At 41.2% G+C, this 23411-nt stretch overlaps 1 protein-coding gene across 1 annotated transcript in view; it reads right to left on the minus strand.

Moving 5' to 3' along the window:
• SETD1B (SET domain containing 1B, histone lysine methyltransferase) overlaps positions 1-1005 on the minus strand; it is a 70929-nt gene extending 69924 nt beyond the window's left edge. Inside the window, exons 1-3 of the mRNA XM_034790991.1 lie at positions 933-1005; positions 581-735; positions 60-158 (exon numbers count right to left, since the gene is read on the minus strand). Of these exons, the coding sequence (XP_034646882.1) occupies positions 60-158; positions 581-735; positions 933-1005 (327 nt within the window). The remainder of the gene's footprint in view (positions 1-59; positions 159-580; positions 736-932) is intronic.
• Positions 1006-23411: the final 22406 nt, after the last annotated feature.

Below are 23411 nucleotides of genomic sequence, written 5' to 3' on the forward strand. Positions count from 1 at the left end.
TCAAGCTCAGTTGACAGATAACAAGAATCCAAACTAAACCTAAAGGCTAGGGCAGATACCTTGAATTTGGGAACAGAAAGCTCCAACTCCTTGGTTTTGGTCCATATTCTTCCTATCCTGGGATCTCTGACACAATCCACCGGGGCAATTCCCGAGTTCTACAAGGGGAGGGGGGATAGAACACACAAAAAACATCAATAATATTGCTAGAAATTTCGGGGGGGGGGACATACCACAAGGAAGCGGGGAAGCCTCAGGGGGAAGAGAAAAGCACACATACACACGTGTCAAATTGCAATACTGCTGGGAAATAGACACAGATTGGAACCACAGAGAAATAAAGCTCCAGGTTTTAGCTCCTTCTTGGGATCCTGACAGTTGAATACATTGTGTCAGGTGGCAGTAACTTTCGTGCCTTTTCCTCCCCTCACCCTCCAACATTTGTTACAACATGAATTATTACAGCATTAAAAAATCCCTTTCCTCCATCACACCTCCCCTAAACAAGGACTGCTAGAGACGGGGGCGAGGTAGAGGTCTGTGGGGGGTATATAATTTATTTAAAAAACAAAACACTTACAGGCATGCTAAAATTTTGCCCATCATAACGATAGAGTTTATGCTGTCCTTTTTTCAGAGCTGGGTCAATAATCAATTTGTAACTTCTCCAGTGGTGATTTCTTTTCTCGACAGAAGTGCTGGCTTGTGTGCTATTCTCCATTCCGTTGATCCAACCTGGGGGGGGAAAAAAACACAAAGTTTTTAAAAAATGTAATAAAGATCCCATTTTAAGACTCACCCATTAAACACATCAAAGCTGCGGGGGGGAAATACACACCCGGGAAGACTCTAAAATGGGGGAATTCTTAGACAACCCCTCCACCCCCGTGAGACAAGAGACAGAAAGGGGGGAAAAAAAGACCCAATCTCACTTGAACTCTGTTTTTTGCCATGATCTTCTGGGTGCTTGGCTTTTTCCCCTGCCTTGATCTCCTTGAAAGACATTGTGTGAGGTGGCCGATCGTCTCCTTGCAGCGAAAGGCGAGCTCCTTTTCACATTTGGCTGGTTACATTACATTGCTTTTGAAAGGCTCCTGCCTCCTTTTTTTGCGAGCCAACACATATTGTGTGTGTGCTTTCTGCTTGCTTCTCAGGCATCCCACAATACACCACTATGGAGCTCGGCTAATGGCTAACCGCCCTCAACCGAAGGCACATTCACAGCAGCTGCAGCGCGCCGCGAAGCCCCCAGCCTCGCCGAGCCCTGGCACCTCCCCACCCGAAATAAAGGGCCATGCATTTTCCCGAGCCCAGCTAGCCTCGGCAGGGGATTTTCCCCCGGTTTAATTGCATGCAGGAAATTCCTTGGAATCTGCGGGCTGCGTTTACCTTAGCGCAAACTGTTTCTAAACAAGATGGACAGAGGTGGGACAAGTTTGGGGGCACTCAGTGAGCCTTGCAGGGACAGCCAGGGAGCAGCCCGGGGCACGGGGTGAATAGCTGTGTTTCTGCCCCCCTGCTACAGTGTTTCCCCGCGGCCCCCCCGAGCCTCGCTGGCTGGCGAGCCGCGTTGTTACAATGTGTCCATTGCACAGGACGGGAACAAGGGGGAGAAAGTAGCAGTTTTGCTTATTAAAGGTCCTGGGGTTGCAACAGCCAATCAGCGTGGAGCTTCCATTTTGTTTTAGCGGTGAAAGGCAGCTGGGGATCTCTCTTTTTGCCTCTTTTCCTGGGCGAGGAGCGTCTCGCCTGGCTTTGGGCTTCATGTTGTTTTAGCTCATCTTGTGCTTTTGGTTTGTAATTTGGCCGTGGTTAGGTAATTGGCTGGTTAAAGGCACCAGGAGCCCGCAGCCAATCAGCGCGCAGCTTCCATTTGGCTTGAGTTATTAGACGCTGATCTAAAAACATCCTTCACCAGACAGCTAAGGAGAGGCCAACAGATCAGGCAGCCATTTTTCTGCAATGGAATTAAATGGCCAACTGGGTTTTCCTTTGTTCCAAAAGGGGATACTTTATTTGAATCCACACCATCCATTTCAGGACTTCTCAGTGTTGTATTAATGTCTGACAACATTTTAAAGGACTCAATGAAGAAGGAAGATAAAAAAGATTTGGATTTTTCCTTATGATTTGGAATCCATCTTTGTCTTGTGTAACTAGGTCATGGCACACCCTTATGTCAGCAGTAACAATTTTGAATTCAAAAATAAGTAAATACATATTTTTGTTTGGGTTTTTTAAGCTTTAGAACTATATTATGACTGAACAATAAATTTAAAAAAAAGTTCCTGTATTAAACACTTAATTCCTGGCCATTTTTATTAACTCCTTTGGTGCTTATAAGGTAACGTTTTAAATATAGACTTAGGAATAGTAAATTCTGGCATAAAAATTTAATATGATAAACTTTTTTTCTTTTACATTGTAAGTACCCAATCCATTCTGTCCTTACTAAGTGTAGTTTTCATGTTAATGTTACTGGAGTTGTCCTTATTTCTGAGCCTTCATTTGCATGTCTTATGTTTTTTTGTCTGTTTAGCTAAAACAATTTGATGCTTTTAAAATATTTTATTTATAAAGCAAAATATCTAGCGAGAGATGTTTTTAAAATGTTTACATACAGTAAATGTTAACCAGGTGTTTTCACACTAACCTGTTCAGACTAAAATATTTGGGGGAAACATTTTTGAGTTTCTGTGTAGTCTGGAAAGCCACTGGTTGTCCTTTTAATGTACAGCGTAAATCTGTCACAGGAACCTAGATTTAAACCTCGAGTACAAGTTCTAACGATACTGTCAGTCACCATAACTGGACAACATTTTCTATAGCTTTTTGATGCTACACCATTGCCATATAAAGATCTCTAAATGTCTTAACAAGATACGTTTTGACTTGCAAATTTACCAGAGAAGTGGGGATACAGATTATATAGCTATATATTTATAAATATGTTTTTAAAAAAAGCTAAACAACACAACTTCACCTTCAGAACTGCATTCATCAGTGGTGAGCGGGTAAGTAAACCCTTTTGCCCTTGCAGAGAATCAGATAGCCCAGGCCTGTTCCACAAATGTTATTGTCCTGGACAGAGACAGCCTAATGATCGTCTGTAAAACGGTAGCTATCTTGTTCTTGTGTCATCGATACATATACAGACTATATTAATCTATATTTTTCAGAGGGTGATTTCTTTTTCTCCACAAAGCGCTTGTGAGCAGCTCTGCTTTTTGTGGAAGGAGACTGCGGATCCATGCTGGCATTACATGGCTGTTAAATTCTCTCTCTTCTCCCCCCCCCCCCCCCCCCGAGCTACCTCCAAACATTAAGCTTAGGAAGGAGGATTTTAGAAGATGAATAGACGAAAGGGAACCCCCTTACGTGTTTATCCGTCTAATTACTGAAGACTCTGGCTCGCGAAAAACAAAAAGGGACTGTTTTCAGAACGGTGACAACGAGCCTGTAATGGTCTCGCTAAAATGCGCTGCAAAATCCTTCCCCACGAGAGGCAGCTACTTTAGAAACGGTCTGAAAATAGATCCAAAATGAGGGAGGCTGCCTCCAAAGGAGGGACACTTTGCAGCCTGGATTGTTACAGTCGGGAAGACGTGACGCAGTTGATGTTCACAGCAGTTCTATGCTTTCATGCAGCTACTGAGCCCATGCAACTAACTCCCAGCTGATTTTTATTTTAAAATCTGCTAATGCACCAAGCGTGTAATGCCTTTGCAGCCCAGTGCCACGAGAAAAACCGGGAGGCTGTCTGGCATTTCAGCATGCAGCTCCAGGTTGTACTCCATATTGTTTGTGAGAGGGGGTGGGGTAGTGGTTCGTAATGGCTTCTTCTTTGTAATGCTGTATTCTTGTCAGGTTTGGGGGCAGCAGCACGTCTGTGTCTCCCAGTGTCTAGCGTTGTTTCTATTTCCGATCATTGCAGGGAGGTGACTGCCCGCCCCCCCCTTTGTGAGGCTCGTGGAAAGGGAAGAAGAGAAGTAAGAGGGGGGTTTGTTTTTAAGGCTCAGGGGAAAAAAATGGTTGCCATTTCGTGAAAGCACTTTGCAGCAGCAGAAGGAAGCGAGCAGGGGCTTGTAATCGGAGATCCTGGCAGGGCTCCAGCTATGCCTGCTGTTCTGCTAGGCACTCCCAGGGGGGCTGGGGGGACCGGGAGGGGGAGGGGAGGGGAGGCCAGGGCTAGGCTGGCAGCTCTCTTAAAGAAACAGGACACTAGCTTGGGGAAGACAAAGCAGTATCGAGTAATGCAGTCAAAGCCCTCATGGCTATAAATAACACGATTGTTGCTATGAAGATCCTCCAGGTCACTTTTTTTAAAACTTAAAAAAAAAACAATTACCGTAGCTCAGCACAGGCATTTGAAAAGCGAGTGCAATACAAAAAGAGCCAAATGGCCAGGAAATGGCAGGAGGCACCCTCTTCGCTCTAGAAGGTGGTGTTTTCTTTAAGCCGATCAGACGACGGGCTCGCTGTCTGGAGTTCAGATGAATGTAATGGGGTTTATGCTGCTAGAAACGTGTAAGGCTATGTAGAGACCGGGACAAGTCCTGTGATCTTTAGCTCAGCCTTTTAACCCGTCCCCTAGCTCTTAGCCCATTGTTTTTCGAAGTAGGTTTCACTGCATGTTGCTAATCTTCCTGTGTCCTCTTCGGCCCACAAACAGGGTGGGTCCAACACTGAGCTGGGAGGGAGGAGCAGCTGACAGCAGAGTGCATGGCCTGTGCTAGATCAGGTTGCTGGCTGCCCCTGCTTCTCTGCTGACTGCAGGGATGCTGTGCAGGGATCTGTCTGTTCACTGTAGATCCTGCGGCCATTGTCTTTCTTATGGTCTCTGCACCACTCTGGGTACGTGCAGGGGGATCCTTGCCTTTCCAAAAGGAGTTTGAGAGGCCTCACTTCTCGCCTGTTGTCAGCCTCAACTTTTAGTAAATGGAGGGTCATGTTAGTCCATTGATCCGTTTGTATCCACTTACAGAAAGGATCAAGGCGAGAGGCCAGCTCATATTCTGTATTTCTAGAAAAAAAAATCTAGGGCACGATTGCAACTAGTGTAGGAGGTTTGCTCACAAGGAGAATTAACAGATGTCCATTTTCAGTGCAGTTAAATCCATTACGGGTGGTTTTGAAATGCAAAATGTGTCAGATTAAATAGATTTTCCTACATCTAGCTAAGTATGAGGGTATTCTGGTTGTTTCAGAGTTTATAATACTCATTTTGCTCTTTGGGGAGTTGTTCATTCCACTCCACTCCATATTAAAATTAGATCAGATAGTGCTACCTGCCTTAATCAACCATCCAAAGAGCCAGCAAAACCCAGTTGTAGAGGTGGCCTTCTCTTAAGGGTAGAAGAAAATCATACTGTGAACCTGTATGGGAGGAAAAAAGGTAAGTGGCTACTTAAGACAGATGCTTGCCTCTTGGAGGTGGGATCCATAGTGCAGGGTTCACTGTACCAGTTTGTGTGTAAAGTTAGTCATTTTCTTGGTTTTTTGTAAAAGATTTGGTATGTGATGAGAGGGTTACGGTAGGGTAGGATTGTGCAAATAAGGCATTGCATTTTCATCTTTTTCACAATAAATATAAGGGTTTATTTTACTCTTAACAGTTGACTATATTTTCATCCATAATCCTTCAACAACCTGAATCAAACTGTTATACTAGAACAAGCAATGAACCTGCGTGTGTGTGTGTGTGTCTCTATATGGGATACACAAACAGAAACTCCCACATGAAAATGCCTCTAAAACACAAGGCTTACTATTAAAATTAGAAAACTGGCTCCCCTGCCTTCCCTCTCCAAGCCACCTCTCCTCTCTAATTGGGATGCAGTGGTTCAAAAACACTACTTTTTCGGTTTGTTTGTTTCTTCCCCTGGTTTTCTGGAATCTCTTTGGAGCCATTATGCACTTGAGCATTCTTGTCCCTTGTATAGTGAAACAGGAAACTATCTGGGCTAATTTCAGAAAGTGGAGTGCATATTTGTATTCAGTAAAATATCTCTTTGTTAGCAACATGTAAAACTCAGAATGCCCTAACCCATGAAGTCATATTCATGTGCATGGCTCTTGCTCATGCCTGTAGTTCTGATCACTTTGAATAATAAATAGTAAAGATATTTGCATAAACTACTATATAGTTTTTCTTTACCATAAACCCTTGTTAAGATGTTCCTTGACTATTTTTTATTAGACTAGACGTCAAAACCATTTTAATTTACTGAAAGACAATTAAAACCAAACCGCATCCAAATCAAAACAGTGCTGCAGATTATTTTTTACTATAGTAAAACAGTTCTAGATCTTGCACTATATTGTGCAAGCTGAACATATAAGTGATGAATGAGGAAGTGGTCAGTTAATTTTAAGCAACATCTCTCAACTTTCTGGTGCTTGTTTTTTATTTTTAAATGCATATTAAACCGTAAGTGTTCCGATATTTTAACAAATGTTAAAACTGAAATTATCATCTCCTTCTCCCCTCATCCCCCAAAAATGGTTTAATACTGAAGTTCTGTTCTTCAGTTAACTAGTTATACCCAACTGTGATTACGGTTTCCAAATAGTAGGTGATCTTGTGTATCAAGGCCCTACTTTTGTGTGTGTTTGCACAACTCTGTCCAAGTGCACATCTGTGTAGTTACTTTTCCAGTGCTAATTCCTTTGTGTGCAATTAACCACTTTGCAGCGTGCAAAACCATCACCTGTGTCCTCAGGCGGTGGAATCTTACAATCTATGAATTGCCCTAGCAAGTATTAGTGCTAGAAAAGTATGTGTAGAGAATTGCACATACACCCCTACCTTGATATAATGCTGTCCTCGGGAGCCAAAAAATCTTACCGTGTTATAGGTGAAACCATGTTATATTTTGAACTTGCTTTGATCCACCGGAGTGCGCAGCCCTGCCCCCCCCCCAGAGCACTGCTTTACCGCGTTCTATCTGAATTCGTGTTCTATCGAGGTAGCGGTGTATATGCAAGTGAAAGCCAGTGTGATGGAGCACTGAAAACCCGGGCCCAAATGTGCTGCAGTAAGTACCATAAAGTGGGTTGAGGCCGAGATTAGTGGCCTATTTTTCAGAAGTGCTGAGCACCTGCAGCTCTTGATGAATAAGAGGCTACCTAGCAGCCCTGAAAATCACCTCATACATGTCTGAACTTGGCATTTCCTTGCTTTTGTAAGGTGGTTAAATAGTAAGTGTTTTTAAATGTAGTCTAAAAAAGTTGTTGAGGCAGTCTGAGAGCAGTTCTAACTCTAGAGTGGATGGCTTAGCGACCAAGCATCAGGTCTGAAATACTGGGGTATCACTGCATTTTAAATTCCAGAAAGGTCAACCCAGACTTTCTTTGTATTAGACTGACTCAGTTTTAGTCCTGAGATTTCTGCTCTATGTGCTCCCTAATGATTCAATAATGCTCCTTCTCATAGGAACAGGATTTGTTCTTGCCCAACGTATCCCACTGCTTCATTATTGAGCAGCATGTTCTGTGACAGTCGTCCAAGTGGCTGTCATCTCTAGGATGAGAGACACTATAGAAGCAGATAAGTTACATTTATGTGATAAGTTTTGTAGCTACCCTGGTAAACATTAATTTTGACTGTATTGAGTCTCACGACTCTTATACTGAGGGTCCTGTACCAGTTTTTTTACAATCGTAAATTAGAAACTAATACAGTAGTGCAGTGTCTGTGCAGGCATGTGTAGCTACTCTCATGCGGTTTGGACACTAGATTAATAGAAGGACAGACAATATCATTGTGATCATCTAGTCTGACTTCCTGCATAACACAGTCCATAGGACTTCCTGCAGGTAATGACTGCTTCAGGTCCAATAGTTGTGGTTGAACTAGAGTATATCTTTTAGAAAAATATCAAGACTTGGTTTTAACCTTTCCAGGGTGGAGAATCCATCATACTCCTTGATAAATTGTTTCTGTGATTAATTACCGTCATTTAAAAAAAAATGCAATAGCCCTATGTTATCAAACTTCTGTTTGTAGGTACTTGTACTTCTAAACTGTAATCACATTACCCCTTAACCTTCTTTTGGTCACCTAAATGGATTGAGCTCCTTAAGTCTCTCACTATAAGGCATGTTTACCAATCCTTTAATCAGTCTCATGGCTTTTCTCTGAATCTTCTCCAATTTTTCAACCATCTTCTTGGAATATACACACATGAATTGCTCACAGTATTCCAGCAACAGTGTCAGCAGTGCCCAATACAGAGGTAATATGACTTCTCTACTCCTACTTAATATTCCCATGTTTATAAATCCATGGATCATATTAGCTCTTTTTGGCCACAGCATCGCACTGCAAGCTCATATTCAGATGATTATCCACAATGCCCCCAAGTTCTTTGAGGTTACTGCGTCTCAGAGTCTCCCATCTTGGAGGCATGGCCTGGATTTTTTTGTTCCCAGATGTATGTCTTTACGTTTGGCCATAACAAAACACTTGGCTATATTAAAAATATTGTTTGCTTGAGCCCAGTTTACCAAGCAATCCAGATCACTCTGTATCAATGACCTGTCCTCTGCATTATTTACCCACTACCCCACTCTTTGTCATCTAGATACTTTGTCAGTAACCATTTTATATTTTCTTCCACGTCATTGATAAAAAAAAATTTAATAACATAAGGCGAGGAACCGATCCCCGCAGGTTCCCACTAGGAACATTCCCACTCATTGATTATTTCCTGTTAACAATTTACATTTTGAGACCTATCAGTTAGACAGTTTTGAATCCATGTTGATTTTATATCGTTCTAGTTTCTCAATGAAAATGTTGTAAGGCATTTGACTTGACTCCGTACAGAAGTCTATTACATCAACACTGTTACCTTTATCAACCAAACTTGTAATCTTATCAGAACATTATATAATTTACACTAGAACCTAAAATAGTAAGAATGGGAACGTTGACCAAGGAAGATGGTTTTTCTTTACACCTTTTTTTTGTGTGTGTGTGTGTGTGTGCGCGCGCGCCATACAATTTTTAACCTCTGCCAGAGTGGGCAGAAAAGATGTCTGTAATTTCTCAGCTAAAGTATGCCATCTCTAGATAGGGCAGCCTTTCACCTTTATCCTACCCTGCAATATACTCACTGGGAATATACATATGATCTAGCACAGGGTTTCTCAACCCATGGGTCAGGACCCTAAAATTGGGTCACCAGAATTTTTTGAAGGATTATATGGCAACTTCTGTGGCTCCTGTCTCATGGGGCTGACTGGGATTGCCTCCCTGCTCCAGGCACTGCAACCTCGGGGGTCCTAGCACCGCTCAGGTTTGGCCCAGCTGTCACGATGACGAGAGTCTGGGTAGGCCAAATTTGAGTGAGTGGCACTGCAACCCCATGAGCCAGGTGACAATTCCAGTCTCACAAATCTGGTCCAGTCAGGGAGCCAGGGCCAAACCTGAGTGGTGCTGCAACCATGGAGGTTGAAACATCTGGAGTGGAGAGCCGAGCCAAGCCCAGCCAGCCCCACAGCACAAGAGCTGCAGGAGCTGCCATTGTGGGGCAAGTGCTGGGCAAGCAGGACTCAACCCCCCAGGGATAGGATCTGACTGAAACCACCCCAGGGCCTCCACCCCACCCCAGTCTATTTGCTGGGTTGCAACAGGCCATAAACATTTGCAAATGGGTCCTGAGCCCAAAAAGGTTGAGAACCACTGATCTAGCATGAGACTTGGAACCTTTATCTATTGTATTGTTTTCACGGTCTTGATACAAGATCGGTGTCCATAGCTAATCACATATGATGGAAAGAACATGTTTGTCGTCAGAAAAAAAATCCATATGACATTTGATGTACATATGATTTTTGTAACCTCAATATATTGGTTATTCATTATACTTTTTGTAATACTAAGCATGAGCAGCACATCAAGACAGTGTTTGAATGCTTTAAAAAAATATAATTTTTGAGCTATAAAAGAATAAAAAAGCAAATTCAATTCCTGTCATACCCCAGCTTGTTGCATCTCATTTCATTCACAATTGAAATAGAGCTACTGCTGAAGTGAAATGATTCCTTTTGTGTTTACAGCTGGTAATTGTATAAAGTACTTTGAAACTTTAAAAAGTTGTTATAAATCAACCAAGCTTGAAACTGATCAATACTTAGAAGGCATTACATCATTTCAAAATTTTAGCTTAATGCTTCTTGGCCTAAAACTGTGAAGTTTTAAACAGAAATTACTTCAGTTGTTATGAATTTTGGCATTCATTGAGGTTGTGTTATTGATAGGAAATGAAAGCATACACTATGAGTGGTAAACTACAAACATATGGATCAAAATACTTGTGTACTGAGGCTTCAATCACTCAAACTGTCTAGAGACACTATTGTACTTGAGCTGTTTTAACAAGTGTGAACGCAGAGCATGTGATAATTATAACTGGCTGATGGAAAATGCTGTTAGAAGACTTTTTTTTTTTTTTAAAGTTGTGAGCTATTGTCTTTTTTTTCCCTCTTGTGATGACTTTAAAATTTGTTCAGCTTATAAGTGAAACAGTTTTTTCTAACTGCTGCATTGCAAGCTCCACTTATGATAGGAAATCAAGCTGAGTTCTTTCTCCACTCTGTTATCGCTATTCTTGATGGTAGCCCAGTTTTGATTTTTTTTGGACAGGGCAGTTGGAGTGCTCCAGCTGGTTTATTAAGCCAGGGTTTTTCAGTAGAACTGGCTCGGAGATGTGGTCTGCCTGATATTGGCTGGTCCACTATAGCCCTATTCTGCTGCATAGCACAGCAGCTTACAGTTGCTAAGCAGCTGCAGATTCTTCTTTACCTTAGCTACCAATCAGCTGTTCAGTGGAAGAAACATCAGTTCCCTTTGATCCATTAAGAAGCATAAGCAGCATGAAAACATGAGCAGTGGCCATGGCAAAACTGTTCCTTTTCTGCTGGCTGGTAGGGCCCCTGGCAAAAATACTCAAAGATGAGAGCTGAAGGTAAACTTTATGGAGCAGAGGAAGGAGGTGCTGAGGAAAGAGAGACATTGATGGCAGCGGTGAGGGAGAACTAGCATATGTGCACTGTGTCGATTACAAAGAGAGCAGATCTTACACAGAGCAGGGGAACACAGTGAGGGGAAAAGAAATAGGAGAGAGGCCAAAAGCGCAGCTCAGAAGGGTAAGAAACAGGAGAGAGAACAGTATACACAGGAGCAGGAAATAAGGCAGAAACTTAAAGCCTGCAAATGATGGGATAGAAAATATAGGAAGAGGAAAACTGCTTCTTTCACCTGCACCTTGTGTAGACACTTATCCCAGTGCAAAGTGGGTGAAAACTGCTACCACATTAGAATGGTACCTTGCATTTATGCACATTTCTTGCTTAATCCTACGTGCATTTTTAATCCTTGCCTTTTATATTTTTTAAATTTATTATAGCCCTCGTCTCTTATTTTAGAATTGATCTTTCCATGTTCTGTTTTTTAAATGAAATAACCCTAATCACATTTCTATCATTATTCTAATATATTTTTTTTAAATTAAAGTAAAGGGTTAACACTAATGTATTTTTGACCCAAGCCTATTTCCAAATATTTGTTTTTATTTTTAACCCTTTCAGACTACTTTCAGATTGCAAGACAGCTCTAATCCCCAAAGTCAAGTAAACTCTCTCCACGTCTCCAGAGAGCTGCAGCCTGCTCATTTTCTCCACTCCCTCCTGAGAGGAGTTGGTGATGATGAGCAGAGCTCACTTTACTTCCCAACACCTTCCCTGCTGGTGAAGTCCTTCCTTTTCTCTCAGTGCAACTCCTCTCTCGACTGATTAATAATATGCTGAGTTAAGACTAGCAGCTATTGGGGTGGGAGCAGGTTCCTGGGACAGGGAAAGTATTACGTAAGAATGGCCATACTGGGTCAGACCAAATGTCCATCTAGCCCAGTATCCTGTCTTCTGACAGTGGCCAATGCCAGGTGCCCCAGAGGGAATGAACAGAACAGGTAAACGTCAAGTGATCCATCCCCTGTCGCCCATTCCCAGCTTCTGGCAAACAGAGGTTAGGGACACCATCCTGGCTAATAGTCAATGATGGACCTGTCCTCCATGAACTTACCTAGTTCTTTTTTGAACTCTGTTATAGTCTTGGCCTTCACAACATCCTCTGGCAAGGAGTTCCACAGGTTAACTGTGGTGTGTGTGTGTGTGTGGGGGGGGAACTTGCTTTTGTTTGTTTTTAAAACTGCTGCTATTAATTTCATTTGGTTACCCCTAGTTATTGTGTTATGAGAAGGAATAAATAACCCTTCCTTATTTACTTTCTCCACACAAGTCATGATTTTTATAGACCTCTATCATATCCCCCCTTATTGGTCTCTTTTCCAAGGTGAAAAGTCCCAGTCTCATTAATCTCTCCTCATATGGAAGCCGTTCCATACCCCTAACAATGTTTGTTGCCCTTTTCTGAACCCTTTCCAATTCCAGTACATATTTTTTGAGATGGGGCAAACACATCTGCACACAGTATTGCCTGTGCTCCCCCATTCCAGGTCTTTCTCCTGAGAGGACTCTGTAAACCAGCCTCCTGAGGGAGATGCTCTCAAGGACCAGGTATTGGACTACAGGAGGGGGCTGGTGCCACAAAGGACTGAGAGAATTAGTCTGTAGTGTCTAAAAATTAATCCTATCCGACAGCTGTTGAGTTATCCATATTAAATAAGCTGATGATTTGAGCCCATCTCCTAGTGTGTACTTGTTCACATCCTAGAAAACAACCACGGCTGGCATTTGTTGGCAGAGAAGTCAAGGACTGAATGGAGAGTAGGGATGTAAAAGGTTAACTGGTAAGCATTAGGCTTACCGTTAAATGACCTTAACCATTAACCTCGGCGGCCCCGCACCAGCTGGAGCAACCTGAGCCCTGGCTGCCTCGTGCCTGCCAGCCAGAGGGACCCGGACCCCAGCCCCAGCCGTGCCAGGCCAGCCGGAGCAACCTCGGTTAACCAGTTAAACGATATAATTTTAATTGGTTAACCTTTTTAACCGATATTTACATCCCTAATGGAGAGATAGCTTGTACTGTCCTCTGTTCAACCCCTCCAGAGCAGAGTTGAGGGACATATTCTGGGGGAGCGTGGAAGGAGGAGAAGCTTCCACAGCTGCTGCCTATGGTGTGCCTTCTCAGTGGACAGTGCGCTTCAGCTTCTAGGGCTGTGAGCACCACCCCTTTCACTAGTACTAATTCACTCAACACTGAGATTCGGAAAGTCATGTCAGCCACATAAATACCTCTGGCCCACATGATTGACACCCCTGACTTAAGGGATATCAGAGAAAATAACCTGAAGAGGAACAGTATGCATTCCCTATGAATAGCTGTTTTCTAGTAGAAGACAATCTGTGGTTTATGAACCAGATCTGTCCCATCTACATAAGAGTTGCTGAACATTCCCTTCCTGGTTTTGCTGAGTTGTGCTTCTAGTTTGGCTGTCAGTTCCATTTTCCTGCCACAGACAGTTGTCCAGTTTTCCTTTTTTTAGCCCTTCGAACATTATGGTAGCATTTGGATGGTTTATATGCATAGTTTGCCTAAGTGTTTGCACTGGATTAGTGCATGAGCCACTTTGAGCCAGATTAAACAGGAACTCGGTTTCCAAGACATGGAAAAGCAGAGTATTTTCTCATTGAAGTTTCCTTTTTCCACATTACTTAATATTCTAGAAAATTGTTTTAGCAGCTCTTTCTGCTGAAAAGAATTGGACAGTGTATTATTTCCTACTTGGCCAAGTAACAATTTAATAATGTTATGGTTTGGGCTAAACCTTATTTAAACTGGTGCGTGTAACAGCCACCTTTCATTCTGGATAAGTGTAAAAAAGCAATTGAGCTCCTTTATGGAACCAAAAAAAAAACCCAACCAACGAGGAGTCCTTGTGACACCTTAGAAACTAACAAATTTATTTGGGCATAAGTTTTCGTGGGCTAGAACCCACTTCATCAGATGCATGAAGTGAAAAATACAGGAGCAGCTATAAATACATGAAAGGATAAGGGGGTTGCTTTACCAAGTGTGAGGTCAGTCTAACAAGATAAATCAATTAACAGCAAGATACCAAGGGAGGAAAAATCTCTTTTGAAGTGGTAAGAGAGTGGCCCGTTACAGACAGTTGACAAGAAGGTGTGAGTAACAGTAGGGCGAAATTAGTATTGGGGAAATTAAATTTAGGTTTTGTAATGACCCAACCACTCCCAGTCTTTATTCAGGCCTAATTTGATGGTATCCAGTTTGCAAATTAATTCCAGTTCTGCAGCTTCACGTTGGAGTCTGTTTTTGAAGTTTTTTGTTGAAGAATTGCCACTTTTAGGTCTGTTGTTGAGTGACCAGAGAGATTGAAGTGTTCTCCTACTGGTTTTTGAATGTTATGATTCCTGATGTCAGATTTGTGTCCATTTATTCTTTTGCACAGAGACTGTCGGGTTTGGCCAGTGTACATGGCAGAGGGGCATTGCTGGCACATGATAGCATATATCACATTGGTAGATGTGCAGGTGAACGAGCCCTGGATGGTGTGGCTGATGTAGTTAGGTCCTATGATGCTGTTCCTTGAATAGATATATGGACAGAGTTGGCACCAGGGTTTATAGCAGGGTTTGGTTCCTGGGTTGGTGTTTTTGTTGTGTGGTGTGTAGTTGCTGGTGAGTATTTGCTTCAGGTTGGGGGGCTGTCTGGGGGTGAGGACTGGCCTGTCTCCCAAGGTCTGTGAGAGTGAGGGATTGTCCTTCAGGATAGGCTATAGATCCTTGATGATGCGCTGGAGAGGTTTTAGTTGGGGGCTGTAGATGACGGCTACTGGCGTTCTGTTACTCTCTTTGTTGGGCCTGTCTTGTGACTTCTCGGTACCTTTCTGGCTCTGCCAATCTGTTTCTTAACTTCACCAGGTGGGTATTGTCGTTTTAAGAACGCTTGATAGAGATTCTGTAGGTGTTTATCTCTGTTTGAAGGATCAGAGCAAATGCGGTTGTATCTTAGAGCTTGGCTGTAGACAATGGATCATGTAATGTGGTCTGGATGAAAGCTGGAGGCATGAAGGTAAGTATAGCAGTCAGTAGGTTTCCGGTATAGAGTGGTGTAGTGTTTAGGAAGTGGACCTCTTGTGTGGACTGGTGCAGGCTGAGGTTGATGGTAGGGTGGAAATCGTTGAAATCTTGATGGAATTCCTCAAGGGTCTCTTTCCCATGGGTCTAGATGATGATGTCATCAATGTAGTGCAAGTAGAGTAGGGGCGTAAGGGGACGAGAGCTGAGAAAGCATTGTTCTAAATCAGCCATAAAAATATTGGCGTACTGAGGGGCCATGCAGGTACCCATAACAGTCCCGCTGACTTGAAGGTATAAATTGTCCCCAAATCTGAAATAGATGTGGGTGAGGACAAAGTCATAAAGTTCAGCCACCAGGTTTGCCGTGATGGTATCGGGGATGCTATTCCTGATGACTTGTAGTCCATCTTGGTGTGGAATGTTGGAGTAGAGGGCTTCTACGTCCATAGTGGCCAGGATGGTGTTTTCTGGAAGATCAGCAAAGGACTGTAGTCTCCTCAGGAAGTCAGTGGTGTCTCGAAGATAGCTGGGAGTGTAGGGCCTGAGGAGAGAGTCTACATGAAGTACTACCTAAACATAGACACAAGGTAGGCCTTGAGTAAAAGCTGAACAATGTGGTCCAAGAGGTTTCCCTGGGGCCTGGTATGGCAAAGGCAGTGGGTAGAGCAGTGACCAATGAAGCTGGTTGTGAGAGAAGTAGAGAGACACACCACAGAAACAGACATGGAGAAAGCAGAATGAGCTTGAGGAGCATGGCCCTGAAAAAAAGCCTAGAGAACTTTTTGGCTGAGCGATGGTTGAAAGAGGCTTGGAACTGTGAGCAAAGAAACACTCTCCTGTTTGATTCCTGACGTGCTGAGGGAAACAAGACTTTGACCATTCTTTGTAAATAAACAGGATTCCATAAAAAAAAGTCTGTCATCAGTGTCTTCTCCTAACTGAAACAACCTGCAGGACTCTGGAAATTAGGTAACCGCTTGGGACAAAAAGAGGTAACAGTAACTTGTACTGATAGTGCTTTGCACTTATAGTGCCTTTCGTGGGTGGAGCTTGAACTGCTTTACAAACATTACAATTCACAGTATCCCATTGACCTATTTTTGTATGCATTTTACAGGTAGCACAAAAGTTAAATGACTTAACCAAATTCATGTAGGCCTAGTTTATACAAATCTGCGCTCTTACTGGTATAGCTAATTTCATTTGTGGGGGGTGGCTTCACTATACCAGTACAAAGCAGTTTTGCCATTATAGCTGCATCCACACTAGGAATGCTTTGCTGGAATAGTATCCTGATATTCCAAAATCAGTAAGTGCTTAATGTAGACACAGCCTAGGAGGTTTTTACTAGTTTAGCTATGCTGGTTGGTATAACCATCTTGGCAAAATTTTCGTAGTGTAGACAAGGCCATAGAACGGTGGTAATGCCGACAAAAAAATTGACAGTGCTCCTGTGCAGAGACCACAGCCTACCATGCCGACCAATACTGTCTCATTATTTACTCCTATTCCCCCTTCTGTCTATATATGCATCTGTTGTCTCTTATGTTATATTTAGATTGTAAGCTGTTTGGGACAGGGACTGTCTCTCTGTTCTGTGTTTTTACAGCATCTCGCACAGTGGGGTCCTGGTCCATGACAAGGGCTCCTGGGCACTATGGTCATACAAATTTCAACAGTAGAGCAGGGAAATTAATTCAGTATCCAAATGTCTGCTCCCTCACTCTAAACACTAGCTCATGCTTCCTGAATGGCATGTGGGAAAGATGTTAAATATAATACACTATTATCTTTCCTAAACAGGCTTCCTCCCTAAAATTAATGTGAAAATATAGCCTACCTTGATGAGAAAACATTCTGTGTGGTAATACAGAAACTAGTTTGCTTTGCCACTCATTGGCAGAAAGCATATCAACTTGTCATTTCTCTGGAAGTATAGGATTTGAGGGAAATTTTAAGAAACTGTTAAGTTCTTAAGTGTTGCTTAATTACTGAGTCATCAGTGTAGCACGATATTAATATATTCCATGATTAGATTTTTTTTTTAAACAATGCAAAAATCTGTAAAGTGAAAATTGTAGTCCTGAGGCAGGGGCTTCAGGATTAAATTAGCAATTCAAATTAAAACAAATTGAGCTATTTACAGGATCAGATTTTTTTTTAATTGCAAGATATGAGTCAAACTATATGTTTTTAGAATATTGTTACACAGAAGAAGAAAATTCTGCCTCAGGACTGGTTGAAAAGAGTCTTGTGACAGTTTACTAAGTTTCTGTTTACCTTCTTAGCACCAGATTTCATTGCTGTTGAATGGGGCTCTGCACAGAGACAGGGCTATGCCTGAGTGCATCACATCACAGGGTATTGACGTGTATGGGAATTATATGTTCCTGTGTGTGATATACATCACACACCATGCTCTAAAACATATTTTAATCACGTTATTAAAAAGTTGTGCCTGAATATAAAAAACAATTGACTATTTGGCATCTAATTTCTGGGATAGAATGCTTCCAGTTTCCTTTGCCTTGGAACCTGCAAAATTTTTAAGATGAATTTCAAGTGCTGCAGGGTGGGATTCACACGTTGCTCATGTTAATTTCAACCTAAATTCTCCGTCCTGGGCCTTCAGAGTAAAGTGGATACAAATAAAATGTTTTTAAATCAGCTTTTTTTATTTAAATGTTTTTTAAGTGTATTTTTAAATATAAACCTGCTTAAACTTAAATTTGAGATTGACAACCTATGTTCAGAGCTAAATTTACTGTAAACTACTAAAATAAAAATTTAAAAATATGCTGCATCAATGACCCCTCTTTGAATTTTAATGAATTAAAGGATGTTACTTTTAAAATTTATATATAGAATTAGGGGGAAATGTTTAACTTTTGAGATCAACTCAAACTTTATAAATATATCACAATATCATGCATCTCATTAAGTATCTCTTTTTTTATATATAGTGACAAAGTTCCTCTATCTTGGTGGGTCCTGTGCTTATTGGCGGATTTTCTTGCTGCAGAGATTCACCATGTGGGTTGGGGAACAGCCCAGAGACCTTCCCTCGGGAGAACCCACAGTCCAGGTCAATTGGGAGTTCGGGGGGAACCCGGGCCCACCCTCTACTCTTCCAGCCCAGGGCCCTGTGGACCGCAGCTGTCTATAGTGCCTCCTGTAACAGCTGCATGACAGCTACAACTCCCTGAGCTACTTCCCCATGGCCTCCTCCAAACACCTTCCTCCTGGTGTCTGATAACGCTTGTGCTTCTCAGTCCTCCAGCAGCACACCCTCTCACTCTCAGCTCCTTGCACCTCTTGCTCCCAGCTCTTCACACTCACACCACAAACTGAAGTGAGCTCCTTTTAAAACCCAGGTGCCCTGATTAGCCTGCCTTAACTGGTTCTAGCAGGTTCCTGATTACTCTAGTGCAGCCCCTGATCTGGTTACTCAGGGAAGAGAAAACTACTCATCCAGTGACCAGCATATTTGCCCTCTACCAGACTCCTGTACCCCACTGGTCTGGGTCTGTCACAATATATAAAATATATTTATATAAAATTACTTTCAGACTTTACAATAGAGAGAATGCTGCTATTTACATTTTTCAAAATGTAAGTTATTTCAGTTTGTTGCACAGAAAAGATTTTGCCTTAATTACTTTTGTTTTCAGTTTAACTAGCAGGTGGAGAGAGAGTTAAGCACCTAAACTTCTGCAAATCTCACTAGGCACCTATCTGGATCTTTAGGTACATATCCATGGTGACAGGAAATGATCCATCAGTTCACTATTTACTGTTCATTCTTCCATTGTTTTGCATTTGAAACTGATTTATTAAACATGTTTTGATAAACTTACTTTTTCTTGATATAATCCAGCACATTTAAGGTAGTTTTATTTAATAAAAACATTTTTAAAATGCCATTTTTGTATATTTTAATCAAATTTCTATTTCTGTTCAAATGCAGCTTGATACAAATAGCAAGTAAAAATTATCTAATAAGAAATGAATCATTCACCATTTTCTAATATAAAGTAAAAATTAAGACTGAATAAATGTATGTTAAGCTACATAATTACTTAAGTATATATGTAAAGATATAGTGCTGTCCTTGTTAGCAAAAAAACAAACACCCCCCCCCCCACCAAATTTGGTGCATAGGCAATCAAATGTGTTTTAATTATCATACCAACCAATTAAATAAGTTTATTCTTTAGAAAAATAAAAAGTACAAATGCAAAACAAGATTAAATTCAGTTATTTAAATCAAAGTTTCCTGATCTGATTTTTAAATCACTTTTATTAACATCAGTCCATGCAATTTGAGTGTATTTACCCTCTGAATTTAGGCAAGCTCTGGCAGCTCAGTGTATGAAAGCACAAGGTCTTTCATTCAACAGCAAAATGCAGTCTAACAAATTAAACCTGCAAATTTTGCAGTTTTATTTATTTTTTTTTAATTCAATCATGTGTGTAGCTTTTTATTTTTTGAAACTTAATATTAATAACTAGTAGGTTTTTTGTTGATGTATTTTAGTGTTTTTAGTGACTTCAGTACTGCTGAAAAGTATGGGATTGACAGCTCTTGACCACTGAGTTCTCTTATTGATCCACCGTAAAGAAATATCCTTGGCACTGGCATTAAACTTCCCCACAGGGTCCTAATCATTTGCCTCAACCTTAACATGATGTGCTTTCACTACGTCTTGGGGGCAGAGGAGTTCAATCTTTATGCCCCTTCAATCCCTGTCCTCTGCTGAAACTGTCAGTTAGTGCCGATTGTGATGAGGACACACAATCACTGAATACTGCTCTAAGACCACTAAATTTATCTCTCATTGGGTACCCAAGATTATATAATGACTCTGAGTAGCTACCAGTCTGGGCTAGATTTGAACTGGCAACCCATAAGTGAAAGTCTCTGTATCCCAATGCAAAAAATATATATATTTTTAAAGCAAAAATCTATTCTTTATTGGCTTTTTATATTAATTACAACAGAATTTTTAAGTGCAATCCTAGCATTCCCTCTCAAATAAAAGGAAGTTCTTCTTCACACAACGCACAGTCAACTTGTGGAACTCCTTGCCTGACAAGGTTGTGAAGGCTAGGACTATAACAGCATTTAAAAGAGAACTGGATAAAGTCATGGAAGTTAAGTCCATTAATGGCTATTAGCCAGGATGGGTAAGGAATGGTGTCCCTAGCCTCGGTTTGTCAGAGGGTGGAGATGGATGGCAGGAGAGAGATCACTTGATCATTACCTGCTAGGTTCACTCCCTCTGGGGCACCTGGCATTGGCCACTGTTGGTAGACAGGATACTGGGCTAGATGGACCTTTGGTCTGACCCAGTACGGCCGTTCATATGTTCTTATGCTCCCCACTTAGATTGGTAATATACAAAATTTCTCTATCTTCTGCCATTGTTTTCATTTCACATTATCTACCTAAAATAAAATGCTGATTTTTCTTTCCAAGAAAAACACAGTAATTCAGGTGGATTGCTGTGTATTAATATCTGCTTAATGGATTGACTTTAACTGCAGTTTGTAAACTGGATAAAACATTTTAAAATGATAGGGTTCCAGCATGGTTTTCGTGGAAGTGTGGACAATGTTTTCTCTGTTTCTCCTGAAAACTGTGTCACCAAATCACAATAGACAGTTTCCCTCCACTAAATACACTACGGCATGGTTTTATGACACCAGCAGGCCAAAAATCCTTGTCCACCTTGGTTAAAGAACCCCTCTTCTAATGTTAATTTTTAAACATGGCTATACCTAGCATCATTTTGCCTCCAGTGTAAACAGGACCCAATTTAATGTACAATCTATTTCATTTGTATCTTGTGGCAAACATAAACCAAGTATCAATTGATGAAGTGGTGAGCAGTGTACATTTAATTTGGTAACCGATATTGGCGGTAATAAAAATGCAATATAGACAAAACATTTACATACCACTATCAGCAGATTCTTGTTTTTCCAGAGTCACTGTATGTGTTTATATGCTTAGTGCTTCACAGTATGTAGTGGATAAGAGTTGAGCGGTAATGTATTGGGGCTAGACTTGTTATATCTGCAATAAATAAATAAATGGGATAAACACTTACAGGTTTTAAAAATCATATTTGCAATTTGTTAATAAAGGGCCAGGCCCTGCTTCCACTGAAGTCAGTGGCAAAACTTCCACTCAGGATCAGACTCATAATACAGGTGTGTGCATTTATCACAACTAGGAAAAATACTTAGCATTTATATACTACTTTATATGTGCAAAACATTGTGCAAACATTAATTTAAAATAATGAATGTAACCAAAATATTGAATGATTCCATTTTTCAAATGTTAGGTTGACTATCTATTACTTTAAAATACTATATCTATCTATATGTTGATTAGAGTAGACTAAATTGCTCACTTGTATTATGTTGAGTCCTGAATCTAAAATGCTTCCCCTAACACAAAGTATAAAGGGGAAGTTTAGACATGTTTTTTGTAAACAATCAAACAAATCCTACCTTGAATTAGTTATTGAATTAAAACTCTCCGAATTACAGTAATTCATTCAAGGGACATGAAGCATATTTATAGGTTATAACATATCTGTTGATTTTGAGATGAGTTATAAGGGCCTAATCCAGCAAAATGCTGAGCCATTCCTGGGCAGTGCTGAGTTCCTTCATCTGAAGTCCATACAAGTTGAGTCCCTTACCATCTTGCAGGATCAGACTTTAAGAGCATGTTTAGGTCAGGAATGTTCATAAGGTTTTGTATTATCTTTTGACAGATGTATATACTCTAAATGTTCATGTTATATTTTCTCAAAAATAAAATGTTAACATCATATAGGAGTGAACTCAAATGCCCATTGTCTTGATTTTACAGCTCCTACCTGGGTACTTATATGGCCCTCCCACCACTCTAATATCACCTCCTTTTTCTATTCAGTTTTCTGTATATGAACCAATGTCTTCCTTGAAACATCACTGACTCCAAGAGCTAGAGACAATTCACTGGTAGTGAAAGTGTGTTTTGCATGCAGTCTCGAAGGCCATCTAGTGACACAACTATGCAGGAAGAAATGTCAGACCCCATGTGAACTGTAATTTAAAAAAAAAATTAAGTAAAAGTGGGGAATGATAAACTCAACAGTTCTGTTGGTGGATTGTTACCCCTTACACAGGTAATATTTCAGAAAGTTTTAGGGGTGAGCCAAATTTCCCAAGGAATTTAGATTTGCATAGTAAATAGGAGAAGAGTTGAGACACTCTTCACTCAAGAGGGAGCAAGTGGTTCATCTATGCTAGGTATAGGACTTAGTCCCTACAGAGAGGTGGGGCCCAATTTTGATCTCAATTACCACATTGTAAATGCAGAGTAACTCCAGTGAAATGCAAGATCAGGGCCATATTTATAATCTTATCCCTTTGGTTCTTATCTTTAAACAGATGCTACTTATGTGTGTACGGTTAAGTCTGTGCATAAACATTTACACAGGGTTTGGTCTATGTAACTGAAATAAACAAAATATTAGAGCTAAATTTGATGACAGTAAGGTTAGTATTTTACCAATAACTTTGAACACAGTTGACGTTTCCTAATTTAAGACTAGGGCAGCTAAGTACCATGGTGATAGATGCATTAGAAATTAATAAAGTTAGCCACATGAATCTCTGGTGAAATACTGATGTAATCTGGAGTTTCATCAAGGATGAACTTGACTCAGTACGTTACCTTCATTGTCCTAACAGCTGTTCTTTTCACCTGTGATACCGCATCACTCGCACCCTGAAAAGGAGTACTGGGTGTGTCAGATATATTTTTGGCTGCTTTTATTTCTGGAGAGTAAAAACCATGTTACTCCTCCAACAAGCGTTTCCTGCAGCTGCCAGAGACTTTAAACAAATAAAATACATGTTTAAAGCCCAAGGAAATGCTCTTGAGAAAAGGTGAAGATGCCAGAACAGTTAGGGGGAGGGCAGGGCTTAGAAACAGTGCAAAGGAGCTCCTGTAAAGGGATGGAAATCTGACAAGGGGCTTCTCAATTCACCAGGGGCTTCTGGGTGTAAGAAGTACCTGTGTACAAGGCTGTCATGCGCTGGAGATTCCTATATAAATGGGGTTGATCTCAGTGCAATGGGAGGGGTCTGCATGAAGGTTTCCAGATAGAAATCCATGGGGGGGGGGGTTCCCATAGGAGGTGTGTGGGTGTGTGGAGAGGTCTCCGTTCCCATAGGGCCCCTGGATGTAAGGGGGGGTCTCGGTTCCCTAGGGCCCCTGGGTGTAGGAGACCTCTCCACACACCCACACACCTCCTATGGGAACTGAGACCCCCCCC

Source organism: Trachemys scripta, chromosome 15 (assembly GCF_013100865.1).
Source record: "Trachemys scripta elegans isolate TJP31775 chromosome 15, CAS_Tse_1.0, whole genome shotgun sequence".
NCBI lineage: Eukaryota > Metazoa > Chordata > Testudines > Emydidae > Trachemys > Trachemys scripta.